General features: G+C 46.8%; 1 protein-coding gene across 2 annotated transcripts; it reads left to right on the top strand.

Moving 5' to 3' along the window:
* Window positions 1–8,968: 8,968 nt before the first annotated feature.
* On the top strand, window positions 8,969–18,382 carry MFSD13A (major facilitator superfamily domain containing 13A). 2 transcript variants are annotated; one of them, XM_036734150.1, is made up of 9 exons: window positions 8,969–9,171; window positions 10,998–11,249; window positions 11,696–11,778; window positions 12,507–12,956; window positions 14,635–14,755; window positions 15,914–16,010; window positions 16,622–16,793; window positions 17,013–17,206; window positions 17,451–18,382. In XM_036734150.1, the coding sequence occupies exons 2-9, from the start codon at window positions 11,085–11,087 to the stop codon at window positions 17,705–17,707; spliced, it is 1,539 nt and encodes a 512-aa protein (XP_036590045.1). In that variant the 5' UTR covers window positions 8,969–9,171; window positions 10,998–11,084; the 3' UTR covers window positions 17,708–18,382. The 2 variants fall into 2 exon arrangements, with proteins under 2 accessions (XP_036590045.1, XP_036590046.1); XM_036734151.1 differs by having other exon boundaries at window positions 9,020–9,171; window positions 12,765–12,956.
* Window positions 18,383–18,622: the final 240 nt, after the last annotated feature.

The raw sequence follows: 18,622 nt of genomic DNA, 5'->3' as shown, positions 1-18,622 counted from the left end.
TCTTCTTCTTCTTCTTCTTCTCCTTCTCCTTCTCCTTCTCCTTCTCCTCCTTCTCCTTCTCCTCCTTCTCCTTCTCCTCCTTCTCCTTCTCCTCCTTCTCCTTCTCCCTCTCCTCCTCCTCCTTGTTCATCTTTGTCTTCATCTCTTCCTCCTGTTCCTTCTTTTTCTTCTGCTTCTTCTCCTGTCCTCCTTCTCTCCTCTTCAGCTGGTATAGGCCCTCATCCCCTCACTCCTAGACTATTGCAATAGGCCTTTTGATTGGTTTCTCTGCCTCAAGTCTTGCACCATTCCAATCCATCTTCCAGGCCATCATTTGTCAAATTAATCTTCCTAAAGTGTAGTTCTGACCATGTTACCCCACTATTCAACAAACTCTCGTGGTTTCCTATCACCTCCAGGATCAAATATAAAATCCTTTGTCAGGCGTTCAAAGCCTTCATAACATGTCTCCTTCCTGGCTAGTCTCCTTATACCTTACTCACTTCCACATACTTTGCAATCCAATGATACTGCCCTCCTTACTGTTCCTTACATCAAACACTGCATCTCCCTACTCTAGGCATTTTCAATGGCTGTACTCCATTGCTTGGAATTTTCATCCCCTTCATCACCACCTCCTGACTTCCTTCAACTCTCAGCTAAAGTCTCACCTTTTTGAGAAGCTTTTCCTGGTGCCTCTTAAAGTTAGTGTCTTCCCTTTGTTACTAATGTCTTTATCTAGGTATATATCTTGTTAATATATGATTGTGTACTTATTGTCTCTCCCATTAGACTATGAGCTCCTTGAGAGGAGCAACTGTCTTTTGCCTTTCTTTGTATCCCCAGCACTTGGCATAGTGCCCAACATCTTAAAGCAAAATTTTTATAAATTTCATTTTTATTTTCAGCTCCACATTCTCTCCCTCCCTCCACCCTTCCCCCGTTCTTTGAGAAGGCAAGAAATATGATGCCCATTGCACATATATAGTCATTCAAAATCTATTTCTGAATTAGCTTTGCTCTGAAAAAAAAAGAGCAATAAAAATAAAGAGAAAAAATGCCTTAATTTGTACTCTGAGTACATCAGTTGTCTATCTGGAGATGGATAGAATTTTATATCATGAGTCTGACACCTGTGGTAGTTCATTGTATTAATCAGAGTTGCTAAGTCTTTCACAGTTATTATCCTTACGATATTGCTGTTACTGTGTAGATTGTTCTTCTGGTGCTACTTACTTTACTTTGTACCATATAGATCTCTCCAGGTTTTTCTGAAACCATCCCCTTCATCATTTCTTACACTACAATAGTATTTCATCACATTCCTATACCATAACTTGTTCAGCCATTCCTCAGTTGATGGGCATCCCCTCAGTTTCCAATTCCTTGCTATAAATATTTTGGCACATATGGCCCTTAGTAAGCCCTTAATAAAAGCTTGTTGACTGACTAACTCAGATACCCTGATAAGTCCAGAGCTGGACATAGAAATATGTCATACAAATAGAATAAGCACTGATTTGATTTGAATTGAAATGAAAGTAAAGGCAGAGTGTGGACATCAATGTGGATGGCAGGGACAGGGAACAGTTTGGGGAAAAGTTGTCACCTTCCTCCCACACAGGAAGAAGGCCATGAAATTTCAATAATTGCTCGACACCAGGAAGAGAGAGATAGATATCTTGATATGCTGGGGAACATTCCAGACAGAGTGAGAACATGAAGGTAGGAGGTGGAAGGGACCTGAGAAAGAGGCTCAGGATAAGGAGCAGAGGACAAGGAACAGTCTGGACATACAGAGATCCTCAGTAAAGATTTCATAATTGATTGACTTTGGAATACTCACTTCTATTACCTCTTCTGCAAAATGAGGGGGTTGGACTAAGTAGCTTCTAAGGTCTCTTCCAACTCTAACATTCTGTGATTCTATTGACTCATTTTGGGTTTCTAGGAGCCACGAGAATGACAGGGTACAAGGTGGAGTCGCCTGGAATGAATTCACACACTCAAGCCTTCTTTCAGTCAAGTGGCAAGGTTTATTGTAATATCAATAGTTTCCAGTGAAGTTCCTTTAGCGAACTTGCAACTTAATGGGGGTGAATCTAAAGCTTATATAGAAAAGGGGCAGGAAAAGGAATGTTAAGGATGCTAATTAAGTAATGCAAGTGGTCCAGGCGTCTTTGGGGAACAGGCAACAGTATGAATGGGAAAATTCAGGGAGACAACTTTAATGATACCAGACATCGAGGGAGAAAAGACAGTTTTTGTTTAGCTGCCAGAGGCTTGGACCTTGGGGATCTGGCACAAAAAAAGAGTCTTTGGGTCAATATCCCTGTATCTGTTCTGATAAAGGAATTACAGAGTCAGGCCAGCATGTGTTCTGCAACAAGGGAAAATTTTCTCACAGGAAACTGGGTTGCTTTCAAAGACATGGTCTTGGGACTGGGGCCCGACCGCAAGCATCCCATCACAATGAAAAATTAGTCTATCATGGAAGACTCAAAAAAAAAAAATTAAGAACCGTAACTGGGGTAGGATGATTATGGCTTTGCACCAAGGTGCTGAATTTAGAGGGTACTGATAGTAACTTATAGTGCTTCAGTATTATAGTAGCAACAGCTTAGGTGATAAGGGCACAGTCTCTGGGAACCTCTTGAACCCTTGAACTCTCCTTGAATCTTCCCACTTGATCTGGCCTTGGCCTGAGTCTATAACCATTAGGCCCAAATGCCTACCTTGATCCTCCCACTCCACCTGACCTTGGCCTGAGGCTATAACCTTTAAGCCCAAATGCCTACCTTGCCCAGTCCTCTATTGTCCAGCTGTTTCCCACCCTTAATCCTGTTTCCCATCCTTAATCCTGATCAAAATATCTATACCCTAGCTCTGTTACCCTAGCCCTTTATGGTCTGTCATTTCCATATAGCCTTCAGCTATTTCCCCCACCCTGGAGTCTGACCTCATCCCAGTCCCTTCAAGCTCCTCCTTAGACTCCTCCTTAAGTCCCTCCCTAGATCCCTCCTCTGGTCACCCCAGACCACCCCTCAATCCCTCCCACAACCTTTGTGTATATAATCTCCATCTTGCCTCCATGAAAGTGGTCAGATCCAATCTAGCTCAGATTGGTCTGGCCCGCTCACCTTACAGGCGTCGCAAGAGGTGGGATGTCTTGGGGCAGGCCCATTTGGCTAACTCTTAATAAACCTTGTCTTTTCCCTTGGCTGAGAAAGCTTGAGTCGAATTCTTTCGGCAGGACCCGGTGTGTCGGTGCTTTGGGGTGTCGAGCACCTCTCACCCCAAAACCCTCATCATAGGGACCTTCACCAGTCATCTTGATTTATGTCTTACCACTGGATTCTGATGACTCTGGAGGAGAAATTGAGGCTAATGGCTTTGCACAGCTCTGCCTCACTTAAATCCAATTCACTTGCAAGTCAAGACATCACCCTACTGTGTTCATCGGCCCTTTTTGAGAATGAAGGACAGACGACAACAAGAGCGACAACTTAGCATCCAGTTAATAAGAATAATTAGTTAAAATAAGAGGCTACCAGATGGTGGGCTAAGGGCTTTCCCCCACTCCCATGTCAGGGCAGTAACTTTCTTTCCTCAACCTCAATCACCCTCAATCAACCAAGGGCATCTATTCTGCCACATGCTCTAGGTTCAGGTTATGTATGGTATTTGCTCCAGGAGAAAAAAAATTCCTGTTTAAAGCTCTGGTTTCAATAGAACATAGTATGGTGAACAGACGTTGGATTAGGAACCAAGAGCCCTGGATTCTAGCCCTCCCTTTGTCTCTAATCCGCTTGCGCAAACATGTTGTCTGCTGTGAATTACATTTCATTAGCTTGAAAAAAGACACCTTGTATCTATCTTGTTTTACCTTGTAAAAGGATAGGAATTCTTGTTGTTGGTTTTTAATTTTTACTGATATCTCTTGCTTTTAAATCACCTTCATTTCTGAATATATCCCTTTCCTTCTCCTCCCGAGCATGCTATTCCAACAAAGAATAAAAAAAAGAAAGAGGAAAAAAGGGAGCAATTTAGCAAAATTAATGCACTTACCCCAGGCAGTGTTCTTTTTGTTTTTTAATTTTTATTTTTAGTTTACAACACACGGTTCTACATAATTTTGAGTTCCAGATTTTCTCCCCTCCCTCCCCAAGACGGCATGGAATCTCACATAACTACCATGTATAACTTCGCATTGAATTAATTTATACACTAGTCAAGTTGCGGAGAAGAATTATGACTGATGTAATGAATCATGAGAAAGAAGAAACAGAACCAAAAAAAACCACCCAAAAACAAAAACAAAAGAGAAGAAAAAAGGCGAGCATGTAGTGTGCCTCAATCTGCATTCAAACTTCACAGTTCTTTCTCTGGGTGTAGATTGCATTCTCCATCGTGAGTCCCTTGGAGTTGTCCTTGCACCTTACGTTGCTGAGAAGAGTGAAGTATGTCAGGGTTGGTCCTCACATAGTCCATATATCTGTGGTTGTGTACAATGTTCTCCTGGCTCTGCTCCGCTCACTCAGCACTATGTCATGTAGGTTTTTCCAGGTTGTTATGAAGTCCGTATCATCCCCATTTCTTATGGCACAATAGTATTCCATTACCTTCATATGCCACAGCTTGTTCAGCCATTCCCCAATTGATGGGCAGCCCTTTGATTTCCAATTCTTGGCTACCACAAAAAGAGCCGCTATAAATATCTTTGTACATATGGGTCCCTTCCCCTGTTGTGTGATTTCTTTGGGATACAACCCTAGAAGTGGTATTGCTGGGTCAAAGGGTATGAACATTCCTATGGCTCTTTGGGCGTAGTTCCAAATTACTCTCCAAAATGGCTGGATCATCTCACAACTCCACCAGCAATGTAACAATGTTCCAATTTTCCCACATCCTCTCCAGCATTTATCATCCTCCTGCTTTGTTATTTTAGCCAATCTGACAGGAGAAATGCGGTATCTAAGAGTTGTTTTGATTTGCATTTCTCTAATCAGTAGGGATCCAGAGCATTTTTTCATATGCCTATAGATAGCTTTAATTTCTTCCTCTGAACACTGCCCAGGCAATGTTCTACACACATAGTTCCCGACCTCTGCAAAGAAGGGAGGGAGGTCCATTTTTCCCCATCTCTTCTCCAAGATCAGTCACGATCATTATAATTACAAAGCATTCTGGGGTTTCTTTGGTCATCTTTCTATTTGCGTTGTTTACACTACTTCTCTTGTTCTGCTTACTTTGCTCTGCAAAATATCATTTAAGTCTTTCCACGCTTCTTTCTAAAAATAAATTATTGATTGCTTTTGTTTCACATTGCCTCTGTTTCCCCATGAATCCCTCTTCCTCACCTCTCCCAGAGAACCATCCCACATAACAAATAATTTTTTTAAGAAAAAGAGGAAGAGCAAAAAGAAATAAACAAAACCAATTAATACTCTTAAAATATTCCAACAATACATTTAATTTTCCACACCAAGGGACCCCTCCTCCCCTCAAAGGAATGTGTGCATGGGAAAGCATCTTCTCATACCTCTTCTTTGGGACCAAACATGTTGACTGTACTTTTGTGATATTCATTTTTAACTGTGTCATGTTTGTTCCTTTCATTTATATAGATGTAGTCATAGCGGACATTGTCTTCTCTGCTTTGCTCACGTCACTCGCCATTGATTTCTCACGATTCCCTGCATTTATTATATTGCCATTTCTTTTTGCTGTTATTTATTGTTCATTGGTGTCTGACTCTTTGTGACCCCACTTGTGGTTTTCTTGGCAAAGACACTGGAGTAGTTTGCTACTTCCTTCTCCAGCTCATTTTGCAGATGAAGAAACTGAGGCAAACAAGGTTAAATGACTCGCTCAGGGTCACACAGCTAGTAAGCGTCTGAGGGTAGATTTGAACTCAGGAAGTTGAGTCTTCCCCAGTCATCAGGCCAGGTTCTCTCCACTGTACTGTTGTACCAGAAGCGAGCGAGACACACCACAGAGTGTAAGTTTTAAGTGGAGAATTTATTAGCCGGCGGCCATCGGGGTACGGCACCACAAATCAATGGCAAATGTGTTGGGGTGATGGCTTGGCTTATATAGGATATGGGGGTACAGAGTGGGGGAAGAAACAGGAACAAAGGTCCTGGCTGATCAAAAGATTCAGTCAGGTTATCGTACTAGTGGGATAATCTCATTAACATTCCTTGGTGGAGTCACGGATCCCCAGGGATATCTGCTAGACAGGGTCTGCCAGGTTATCCTTCAGTGGGATGGTCCTATCTACTGACATTCCTTGGTGGAGTCATGGAGTCCCAGGGGGTTTGCTAAATGCCAAAGATATCTGAGTCCATTCTTTCTGGGGGTGCTTGTCAGTAGCTAGGGGTTTCTCAGGGGTTCCTAATTTTCCTTGTATTACAGTACCACCTAACCGTGACTGTAATTTCTACAATGCAGTAATATTTTCACTTCATTCATGTACCAGACTTCCCTTAGCCATTGATGGGCATCTACCTCGTTCAGGTTCAGTTTTTTGCTACCACAGAAAGCGCTACTATAAATATTTTGGTGTATGTAGGTCCTTTATGTCTTTTGATCTCCTTAGGGTATATGTGCAGCAGTGAATTCCCTGGATCAAACAGTATGGACATCTGAGTCATTTTTTTGTTGTTCTTAAAACCTAATTCCAAATTGCTTCCCTGAATGGTTGGACCAGTTTACCCTCCATCAGCAGTGAATCATTGTGGCTGTCTTGTCCAAGACCCTCCAACGGTGACCGGGAGCTCTTGTAATTTACCCAGGTGTACTAGGAGAGGGTGGGTGCTTTAGCCTTAAGGGTCTGGCATAGGATCTGGTGGGGTCCCCTGGCTTTGCTGCAGCAGCTGCAGCCTCAGCGAGACCTGCTGCCCAAGCCCCGGGTTATCGCAGAGCAGACCGAGAAGACGCAGCCCTCAGAAATGCCCTTTTAAGCGCACACCCCCTTCCCTTGCCAGACCACCTAGGGCAGGTGCCCATATCAAAGATGGCGGCGGCAGCGACAACCGATCAGTCACCTGCCCCAACCTGCGATTCGAGGGGGGCGGCCCGAGGTGGCGCTGAGCCAATGACTGAGCCCGAGGGTGGGCGGGGTTTGCGGAGGGGTGGGGGGCTGGCTGCGCGCAGGCGCTCTGCCCCCGCAGCTTCTGCGGGCCTTCGGGCCATCTGATGAAAGATGGGCTTCGCCTAGGTGAGCTGGGCCGCTGGGGAGGGCATGCTCCAGGGGTCCCCTCTGGAGAACGCGGGGAGCGAGCGCCTGGAGGTGGAGGCACGGAGTGGGGGAGGGGCTCCCCCGGTGATGGAGGTCCTAGCGATCGGCGGTGCACGGGCAGCGAGGGGCATCGGGTCGGGCTCCTGGTCTGGGGGATGCACACCCCTCCCCCCCCCAGAGGGGCAGTTCGAGGCCGGAGGGGCGACCCTTAACCTCTCTGATCCTGTTTCTTTATTCGTAAAGTGAGGATGATAACACTCCCGTTGCTCATCTCTCAGGGTTTTTCCAAGTCACCACTGCCTCCTTTGAAATTAAGATTAATTTTAGAAGTAATTAGAGTGGCCTCAAGTAAAGAGGGCACCAGGAACTCTTTGCCAAGGAAGGGCTCAAGTGAACGTGAATCGTAATTCACCAAAAAAGTGGGAGCCTCTATGGGCAAGTGTGCCTAGGGTTGGAGGGGACTGGGAAGATGGGAGGGTGGTGGTGGTCCTAGAAACCCACCTGGTGCCGCTTCAGTTGCTGTCTTAGAGAGAGTAGGCAAGGAGGGAGGGTCCCTCTCGTCTGAGCACTAGCTCCCTCTCTGTCCCTCTCTTCTCTCTGCCTTCATGTCTCTCTCTCTCTTATATGTGCACTCCCTATGCAAGTCTTCTGCCCCTGGAGGCATGATCTGCAAACCCCTGCTTCATCCTCAGGGATGCTGGGGGCTGAGTGTCCCCTCTTAGCTCAGTCGGGCAGGAAAAGGCTCACAGGACAGAGTTGGCCTGTGGTTCTTGGAGCTGGTTGGGGAGACCTTAAGTGAAGCACCAAATCCCAGGCTGGTGTGAGGTCTTGCCATATTTGTTGAGGTCTTCACTTCTTTGAGAAGTTCAGTTCGGTTCATCAAGTGTTACTAAGTATGCCTCAAGCACTCAGGGGGGCTCCGGATGCTGAGAAACTGGCCCTGCCCTCACAGATCTTATATTCTATTGGGGAGAAACGATTCATACACAAAAGAGGGAAGAGAATAAGCAGTTATATAGGCCTACTATATATCGCAGCAACCCTCCCAGGTAGGTGCTGTTATCTTCATTTGGGGAAACTGAGGCAAGCAGAGGTCAAGTGACTTCAGTCTGGGCTCAAACAGCTAGTAAGTGCCTGAGTTTGAATTTGAACAAAGGTCTTGCTGACTCCAGGGTCTTATCCACTGCACCGCCTAGCTGTCTTATAAATAAATACAAAATATTCACAAAGCACGTACAAAGTAATTGGGGAGGGATGGTAATGAGGCATTAGATATGGGGCCCTTAGAGTAGGCTTCCTTTAGAAAGTGGCACTGATGCTGAGGCCTTGAAGGAAGCAGGGATTTTCGGAGGCAGAGGCACTGGCATGGAGAGACAGCCTATGGAAAGACCAGAGATGGAATGTTGTATCCTGGAGAAGTGCTCAGGAAAGTAGGGAGAGAAAAGGGTTTTTCCCACTGCACTTAAGCTGTTCTTTAAACAAAGCAAGCCCTAAGACATTTTCCCCATCCCAGCTGTATCTTGAAATATTTCCTGTTTCCTGGTAATCATTCTTATTCAGAGGTGGAGCCTGGGTGTGTGCCAGGCTGTTAAGGAGATCCTTTGTTACCCAAGTAGATGGGAACAATTTTACCCACTTTTTCCCTTTTCCCTCTTGGGTTAGGAGATACCTGAAGGGTGAGAGATTAGGCTGGGGTTACTTTAGCCTAAACAAAACGACAAGCCTTGTGTCTTCTTTTACTTGCAGCTGTTGGTCTCCTCAATTCCTTCCTAAATTTAATTTTAATCTCAAAGGAGGCTGTGGTATAGTGGGAAGAACCCTGGATTTGGAGCCTGAGGACCTGAATTTGAATCCTGTCTTTACCTGTCTTTACTCCCAGTGTGACCTTCTTAATCTCCTAGATCTTCAGTTTCTTCAGCAGTAAAATGAAGGGTCGGAGTAGGTAACTGGTAAGGTCCCTTTCAGCTCTGGTTCTGTCATCTTCAGATACTTGGCTGGTTAAAAACTGGCATCAGATAACTGACACCTATGGCTGGGGGGGAAGGGCTCTTAACCAAACAAGAGTCCCAGGCAACACATACACAGAGAAATATAAACAGACTGAATACAAGGTAATTAGGCAAGACTTTCTGGGGTGATCATTGAGCTTCATCGTGAAGGCAGAGACCTGGATCTTGAAGACGTGAGGCAGAAGTGCATGGGAGTTGGAATGCTACGTGAGAGGAACAGCAAAGTCCACTGTCTACTCTAGACCTTAAAGTCTGGGAAGGGAAGTAACATATGATGAGTCCAGAAAGGGAAGGCCAAGTTGTGAAGGTTGTTAGAAGTCAAATATGTTGTTGTTCAGTCATGTCCAACTCTTCATGACCCCATTTGGGGTTTTCGTGGCAGAGATCCTGGAGTGGTTTTGATGTGGTTTGAGAGGTTCAGGGATCCCTCAAAGACCGAAGTACAGGAGAGGGTCGTCTGGAATGAATTCATGGATTCCAGCATTCTTTAAGTCAAGTTGGCAAAGGTTTATTGTAACGCTAATATGGCAGGCAGAACTCCTTAGGGAAGTTGCAACCTAATAGGAATGATGCTAAAGCTTATATAGGAAAAGTTGTGGATTATGTGGCAAGAAAGCTAATTAGGTGATAACATACAACCTTGGTCACAGGTGCCATTCACTACTGGAAAGGGGGGGTTGGGTTCCTAAGGGGTGTGTTTTTGGTGTGTTAGGTCTGTAACAGGATAGCTTTGAGAGTTGACGTCTATAGCTTGACCTCTGGATTGTATACGTTAACTGTGGGAATCAGTACATGATAGTTCTGCTGGTACAAGATAATCCTGTTCATACAAGGGAAATTCCACAGAGGTCAGCTTGTTCTTGTAAGAGGGGGTGACAGTTTGCCTCACTGGGGCCCACTCATGAGTTATTGCCAGAGATAGGGTCTTTGGGCTAGAGAGAAAACTGTCAGGGATAGTGTTTTGAGGCTAGAGAGAAATGTGATTTTGGAAATGTACAAGCACAAGCACCCAAGCACCCCATCAATTTTCTTTCCATTTCCTTCTCTAGCTTACAGATGAGGAAACTGAGGCAAGCAGGGTTAAGTGACTTGCCCAGGGTCACACAGCTAGTAAGTGTCTGAGGCTAGATTTGAACTCAGAAGATGAGTCTTCCTGACTCCAGGCCTGGTACTCATCTACTTTGCCACCTAGCTGCCCTAGAAGTCAAATAGAGTTTGTATTTTATCTTGGAGATAATAGGAAGCCCCTAGAATTTTGGGGGGGAGGCTACTAGAATTTGAATAGCAGAGTGACAGTGGTCAGATTGGTGTTTAAGGGAATCACTTTGGCAGCTTTTTTGGAGGATGGATTGGAATGAGGAGAGATGAGGCTGTAAGATAGACCAATTAGGAGGCTATTAAGAGTCTGGGCAAAAAGTGATGAGGGTCTGAATTAAGATGGCAGCCATGTGAGTAGAGTAAAAAGATTAGATGGGAGAGACATGGAGGTAAAAAGTGATGAGATCTGGTATGTGGTGGGATTTGGGGGGTGAGGGGAAGTCAGGATAATTCCAATCAGTCAAGGATAATTCCAAGGTTCTAAAGGGGGGGAGACTGGAAGATTAATGCTTACTGAATTAAAAAAGAGAGTCCCTGTTTATTGTCAAGGAATTTATAATCCAGTAGGAATGGATAATGGCTAAGGCCACACTGGCACTGGTTGGACACTGATCTCGGATGCAAAGCTGGCTTACAGATTTACACTGACTAATTCTGTTCTTCCTCAGGGGGCAAGGATGGTCTGGCCTGGGGAAGGGAATAAGGAGGCAGGTGCACTGGCATCCCTGATCCACTGAGGCCTGAGGCTGTGGGCCATGGCAGGTCAGCCCCTGGCCTGGCTTTCCAGCCTGCCCACCGCTGTGGTCTATGGTTCCTTGTCTCTATTCGTTTCCATTCTACACAATGTGTTCCTTCTCTACTACGTGGACACATTTGTATCTGTGTACAAGATTGACAAACTGGCCTTCTGGGTCGGAGAGGTAGGTGTCCCCCAGGTTCCATGGCAAGCTAGGTCTATGATGTAGAACTGGAATTCAGGTCCTCTGACTTCAGAGCTAGTGCCCCTTCCACTGGGTCATGTGGCTTCCCATCATTAATCTCTCAGGCTCTAGAGCTGTTCTGCAATCAGGAGATTTATACCAGACGACCCCTTATAGAATCCTAGGAGCTTGTAGCTGGGAAGAGACCTTAACTTTGAGGAGTGGGGGAAACTTGCCTCCAGATGGACCCTAGAGTGCCCTGGGGTACTTATCCCCTTGGCTTGCCTCTCTCCCCCAAGCCTGCAGTGGCTAGCCAGGCCATACTGGGTGATCAGGCTTCGGCTATATACCTTCCCAGCCCTCAATCTTCCTGCTGGCCCTGAGCACTCCATCTATGTTAGGACATTGCTATCAGTATAATGGTTCTTTCTCCCCCCTGTTTACAGACGGTGTTTCTCCTCTGGAATAGCCTCAATGATCCACTCTTCGGCTGGCTCAGTGACCGTGTCTTCCTCAGCTCCCCACCCAGGTATGTGGCTTAGGGACAAATGGCTGTCAGAGCTTGAAGTGGCCTAATTGATGAAACAATCCAAATCTTTCATTTTGCAGATGGGGAAACTGAGGCCAGCAGATAGGAAATAAAGGGACTTACTCAAGGTCACTCAATGAGTTAGTGGCAGAATCTAATTTCTGTGGCTCCCCCATAGATGCTTTTTTGGTGTTGCCTCTGTTTTCATTACCTTATGGGATCAGGATCACTCTCTTGCCCAGGGTCCAGGGTCCCTTCCATGTTACTTAAAGCCAGTGGAATCAGAGGAACCATTACTACCTTAAGCTTCTGAGTCCTCTTTCTCCTGTTACTGGTATGAATCTGGGGTAGGAAGGAGGAAGGCAAAAGTAGGCCTTTTCTAACTGGTCACTTCCTCTAGTCCCCAAACTAGATGATGCCTTCCTGTATCCTTCCCTCATCACTTTCTCCAGGAGCAGGGGTGTAGGGTAAGGGATAAGACTTTTGTTCTCCAGGCAGGAAAGCCTAGAAGGATTTGAGAATGCTGGGTATGGGCCCTTGGCCCTAGCTTGCTGCCCCCTGATCCCTGGTTTAGGAGTCCCCGAGCCTGGCTAAGCCTCCATATCCCTTCTGTAAATGGAGGTTCTGTAAACTGTTCCCAGATTTACACAAGGGCAGAGTGGAGGAGATGTGGACACACTTGCGTGGGGAGGGAGATATCCTGATTCCTTCTTTCTGTCCTTTTACAGGGCAGGGGCTTCAATCCCATCCCAGGATGTGGTTCTGACGAGGCTCCGGGCTCTTAGCCGGCATGGCCCACTGCTGGCTCTCGCTTTTCTGGCATTCTGGGTGCGATGGGCACCCACAGGGATGCAGTTCTTGCTTTGTTTGTGTCTATATGACGGCTTCCTGACCCTGGTAGACCTCAATCACCACGCTTTGCTGGCTGACCTGGCCCTGTCTGCCCATGGCCGAACACACCTCAATTTCTATTGCTCTCTCTTCAGCGCAGCTGGCTCCCTCTCCGTCTTTGCCTCCTACACTGTATGGAACAAGGAAGATTTCTCTTCCTTTCGTGTCTTCTGTGTGGTTCTGGCTGTCTGCTCTGGTCTTGGCTTTACTGGAGCCACCTGGCTACTTAGGCAGCGGTTTGAGACAGAAAGGAGGACACTGGGGGCCCCGTACTCAGCCTCAGAGGGGTAAGTGGGTCACTGTACCCCCAGGCCCCATTTGATTTACCACATGTTCATTACATGCCTACTCTGTTCTGGGAATACAGAACCAAATGTGACCTTTAGAAGTTTGCATACACTTGGGGAGGGACCTTGCGGACACAGCTAAGTGTCTTATAAGGTAAATTGAGATAGAAGAGGCAGTTAACAGCCAGGGGAATGAGTGACAGAAGGCTTCACAGAAGATGAGACAACCGAGCCAAGCTTGAAGAAGGGTGCTGAGAGGTGGGGCAGAGGAGGAGATGCATTTCAGAAAGAGGCAGTAGCTCATCTCTGATGTTCCTGAGGTTCCTGGGTCGGTGGCCTGAATTCTTTCTTTTCTCCAGTTGTGTTGTTTTATTATTTATTTTTCTCGATGTGTTTTATTGTAAAAGATAAATTCATTTCCAAACCTATCCCTCTCCACCCCTCCCACTTATTGAGCCATCTCCTGTAACACAGAATAAGAAGGAAAAAGATGGGGAGGAAAGTCATTTGATAAAATCAGACAGCACAGCAACTATGTGACAGACTCGGAATTTCCCACCTCATTAATGAAGGGAGAGGGATGTATTTGTTCAGATCTTCTCTAGGCCAAATGCGGTCATTGGGACACACAGCATTCAGCTTTGTTTCATTGTTCTCTTGGTTGTTGTAGAGTAGGTTTTCCTGGCTCTTCTTCACTGCACCAGTTGATAGAAGTCTTCCCCTGCTTCTCTGAACTCACATGTGTCATTTCTTATGGCACAGCAACATTCCTTTATATTTATGTACCAAAATTTGTTTAGCCATCCCTTACTTGATGGCTTTTGTCGTTCAGTGGTTTTTCAGTCCTGTCTGACTCTCCATGACCCCATTTGGGGTTTTCTTGGCAAAGATACTGGACTGGTTTGTCATTCCTTCTCCAGCTCATTTTACAGAGGAGGAAACTGAGGCAAACAGGGTTAAGTGACTTGCCCAGGGTCACACAGCTAGTAAGTGTCTGGAGGCCAGATTTGAACTCAGCATTACCTAGCTGTCCCACCTGTCTATCCACTGCATATTCAATTCTTGGCTATCACAAAAAGTCTTGCAAAAATCTTGCAAATATTTTTGTATATATGAGGCTATTCTTTCTGTCTTCGATTTTTCTTTCGGGGGCTGTGGGTGGCTGGGGGTATATCCCTAGCAGTGGAATCTTTGGGTCAAAGGGTATGAGACTTTTTAGTCACTTTTTTTAAGCATAATTTCCAAATGCTTTCCAACTCACCGCAGTTCCAACAGTGAATTAGTATGCCTGCTTTTCTGTAGCCCTTTGAACACTGATTATTTCCATCTTTTGTCATCTTTGCCAATTTGCTGGGTGGGAGGTGAAACCTCAGTTGTTTTGATTTGCATTTCTCTTATTTAGTGATCTTTCATATGGTTAAGAGCCTGCCATTCTTTCAAGAACTGTTCATATCCCTTGACCACTCATCACAGTGGCCTGGCTTGTAATTCTCTATCCAAGACTGGGCTAGTGACAGATTGGTCAGAAGGGAAGAGGGAGAACAGGACAGGGCAGGACAGGGAGGGAGGCAAGCAGATTAGAGGGGAGAGTGGGAGGGAGAAAGGGAGAGAGAGGTGGAGAGCTATGGGGTTGGAAGGCGTGGAAAGAGAGCTGCAGCACCCTGCTCTGTCTCTATAGCCCGGATGTGGAGAAACCATCAGCAAATGAGGAGGAAAAGAGAGTCACCCTGGGCGAGTACCTCCAGCAGCTGGCACGCCACCGAAACTTCCTCTGGTTCGTAGGCATGAACTTGGTACAGGTATGGACATCCTTCTTGTCCTTCTCACTGTGTCCCTGTCCTGGTGTGAGTACTGTATCCTGTGGTGACAGCTGGGCTGTGGAGCCCAAGAAGGGGGTGGGGAGAACCTCAGAGACTAAGACCAATAATGGGTACAAGAGGAAGCCTGGGATAGTAAGAGGAGGATTGGATTTGTGGGTGGAAAACCTGGATTCAAATCCTGGTACCTCGACTTACCCACATTCTCTGTATTGCCAATTACCATCTGTGGGCTTCATGTGGAGTCTGAGGGATTTGGCCTTCGTGATCTTTAAAATCTCTTCCAGTTATGAATCTTATAACATGGTTTATCCCATGGTGTAGAGAGTTGAAAAGCATTGGCCTGAGAGCCAGCAGACTTACTTACTCTGTAATCTTTGGGCAGGTTACTGTGCCTTGAGACCTCAGTTTCCCCTTCTGTTAAAAGAGGAGATCAAACCTGGTTGGAATAGACATACTACTTTGTGGTCTGACAAAATTTTTGACAGCTCAGGAGTCTGTGCCAAAGACTCCAATTTGAAAATTGGGTTCTAGGTCAGGCCACCTAGGGACAAAGTGAAACCCAGCTCACCCAGGCCTACATACCACTGCATCTGTGCTCACAACGGTCCCTCTTGGTGTTGGGGTTGAGTTTATCTTTTGCGTCCCCAGTCCCATTAGTGTCTTAGCTCATGACAGTGCAAACCGAGAGGTCGCCTTTGAAAACACCTATATTATTTTACATTGTTCCACTGAGATTCAAGTCCTTTAATAAAAACTAGCCATTGTCAATAAAAAACATGACTTTTTTTTTTCATTCCTGTGACTGTTCAGCACAATTAGTCAGTAGAAGGTAGGACAGTTTCTGTTCTCAGTTTCTACCATTTTCCATCTGCTGTGGGAAAGACATGTCTCACCCAAATTTAAACTTTTTTCTTAGGGATGATAATAAGGTAGTTGACCAAGACTTTTTTGTTTTTTAACTGGCCCATTTTAGAACAAGGTGATCTGTACTCTCAGAATCTGTACCCGCTTCCCAGGATGACTGCTTGAAGCGCCGTCTTGGGGCTCTTTCTGGTGGGCCTGCCTCTATCTGCTTGGCCTCCCTTTCCCAGCTCTCTCCCCTCTGCTTTCCTCCTCATGGTGGCTGTTGGGTTCCAGGTCTTCCACTGCCACTTCAACAGCAACTTTTTCCCTCTCTTCCTGGAGCACCTGCTGTCAGACCAGATCTCTCTCTCCATGGGCTCTTTCCTGCTGGGTGAGTGGAGGGATTTGGACATATGTGGTGGGGATTCGGGGTGCTTCCAGGCTGTTAACACAAGTTAACTCTCCCAGACAAGACGTCTTATACCGAGGGTTCAACCCTGCAAAGCCAGGGCAGCAAGGTCCTCCTCGAGTAAGAGTGACCTTTCTATGGTAACAGTGTCATCTCTTGGAGGATCTGATCCTCCCCAATTCTTGGCTTCACTTCTCAGTGGGGATGAGATCTGGATGAAAGGCAGGAAAGCTGACATGTTAGGGACTTGGTTCTCGGGGTTTGTTCAGGTAAGATTGAGTAGAGGCCTGGGAGGAGTTATCCTGAGACCTTGCCTTTCCTTTTCTTGATTGGGGGCAGGTGGGAACTGCAAGGTGGGGTGGGAGGGTGGAGTTCAAAGCTTCTGTGGTCTTGCCATGGAGGGCCTCTCCTGGGGTCCATGGTAGTCAAGGCTGGTCACCAAGGTCCAAGGAGGCATTATTAGCCCAGGCTGAGGGAGGAGCCTGGGAAGTACCAGGGCCTCTGCCCCAAGCCAACCTAACCTGGGAGAATTTATCCAGAGGCCTCCTTAGGGCCTTCCTGGCTCATCTTCACTGATGGAGGCTTTTCACTAGGGGTGTCCTACATCGCTCCTCATCTCAACAACCTCTACTTCCTGGCGCTGTGCCAAAGGTGGGGTGTTTATGCAGTGGTTCGAGGGCTCTTCTTTCTTAAGCTGGGCCTCAGTGTACTCATGTTGCTGGCTGGACCAGACCACCTCCACCTGCTTTGCATCTTCATTGCCAGGTATACAGGGACTCCTCTAGTCCCAGCCTTCCTGACCCATCCCTGACCATGTTGGCCATCCCTCTAGATGGTCCCCCTGACCTTTCATTCCTGTGCTAATCCTAGCCCCGATAAGCTCTCCACATTGGCTTCATTCACCTCTCCCCAAATCCCAGCCCAAGACCACCTGTTTAGTCCTTTTCTCCTTCTAACGACTCCATGGTTTCTACCTATCTGCAGCAACCGTGTGTTCACGGAGGGTACCTGTAAGCTGCTTACCCTGGTGGTCACAGACCTGGTGGATGAGGACTTGGTGCTGAATCGCCGGAAGCAGGCTGCTTCAGCACTTCTCTTTGGGATGGTGGCCTTGGTGACCAAGCCAGGCCAGACCTTTGCCCCACTGCTGGGCACTTGGCTTCTTTGCTTCTATACTGGTGAGTGCCCTGCCAATGGAGAATAGGAGTAGGTGGAGCTCTCTCAGGTTTCCAGTGGCTTCTAGCCCCAACCAGTTAAGTTATCCTTAGGCCATTAGACTCTAGGTGGGGATGAAGCTAGATAGGGAATATTGTTGGCTTTATGGCATCTGCAGCCAGCTCTGCCTTGTCCCTCCTTAGATGCCAAGCAGAGTCTTCAGGAGAGGATAAAGTTTGACTTGACATTTCCTTTCTCTTGTTCCAGGGCATGACCTTTTCCAGCAGCCCTTGCTGACCCCGGTGGGCAGTGCAAGGCCTTGGTTGGATCCCCCTGCCCCACCTCGGGCACCAACATTACGTCAGGGATGCTTCTACTTGCTGGTGCTGGTGCCCATCATGTGCGCGCTGCTACAGCTCATCACTTGGTCCCAGTTCACCTTGCATGGGAGGCGCCTCCATATGGTTAAGGCCCAACGCCAGAGTCTGTCCAAGCCCTGGACTCTGGATGTTAAGACTGTCTGAGGGGCTTCAGGCGAAGCCAGACTATGGTGCTGGTTGCCCAGCTACTCTGTTACCTGAGCCAGGAGCTGGGAACTTCTTCACCCGGGCTCTCCTTCTCTGGCTTTGTTTCTCAGGTATAGCGGGAAGTAACGTGGCTGGGGAATGAAACCTCCAAGGTTTTTCCTTGGACCCAGATGCTGAGGTCACAATTCTCCATCCTTCCTCTCACCTCCTGGCAGTTAACTCAGGGTAAAGGCTATGAAGTGGGTCCTTGGGATCTGGTCATCAGCTGCTTTAAGCAGCTAAAAAGAATCAGTAATCAGGTAGGACTGAGTGGGGGAGGGGTCTCCCCCCCAGTCCTCGCCCTTTGTTGTGTGCCTAACACATAGACATTGAATGGAGTATTTAATTGTCCCCTGCAAAGAATGGGCACAGGGAGGGCTGAGGGCAGGCCCCTTCAAAAGCTTGGTTTGGCTCTGCCAGCTTGGGCAGGGGTTACAGAAGCTATTCCCTGTAAGGATGGTCAGCTTGATGTCAGTGGGCCTACGTGACTGCCAGAGCTTGGCCTGTAACTGAAGATCAAGGTGGTGACACTTTGTGAGTGCCTCCCTTCCCCAAACTCTTGTTATTTGAAGTCCTCTCTACTTTGTATTCCACTTAGGCCAGGAAGGGACTCATTAAAGCCAGTAAATCATTTTTGCTCCTTAGGTCTCTTCTGTCAGGGGCAGGGGTATATTGTGATTGGCTTCTGTGTGGGGGCAGTTGGTCCAAAGGGCTCAAAGCTGAGGGAATGGAGGGGAAGTGTGGAATACCAAATTCCCACCAAAGCAGAGGGAAGACTCTGAGGAGCTAAGCACGTGAGAAGCCCGAGTTAAATGCAGGGCAGTGGAAAGAGCCTTGGATATGAGGTTGAAAATCTTGGTACTTAACTCGGTA

This window comes from Trichosurus vulpecula, chromosome 8, assembly GCF_011100635.1.
Source record: "Trichosurus vulpecula isolate mTriVul1 chromosome 8, mTriVul1.pri, whole genome shotgun sequence".
In the NCBI taxonomy this organism is placed as follows: Eukaryota; Metazoa; Chordata; class Mammalia; order Diprotodontia; family Phalangeridae; genus Trichosurus; species Trichosurus vulpecula.
The sequence above is the reverse complement of the archived record's forward strand: the minus strand, read 5'-3'. Positions and strand labels throughout refer to the sequence as shown.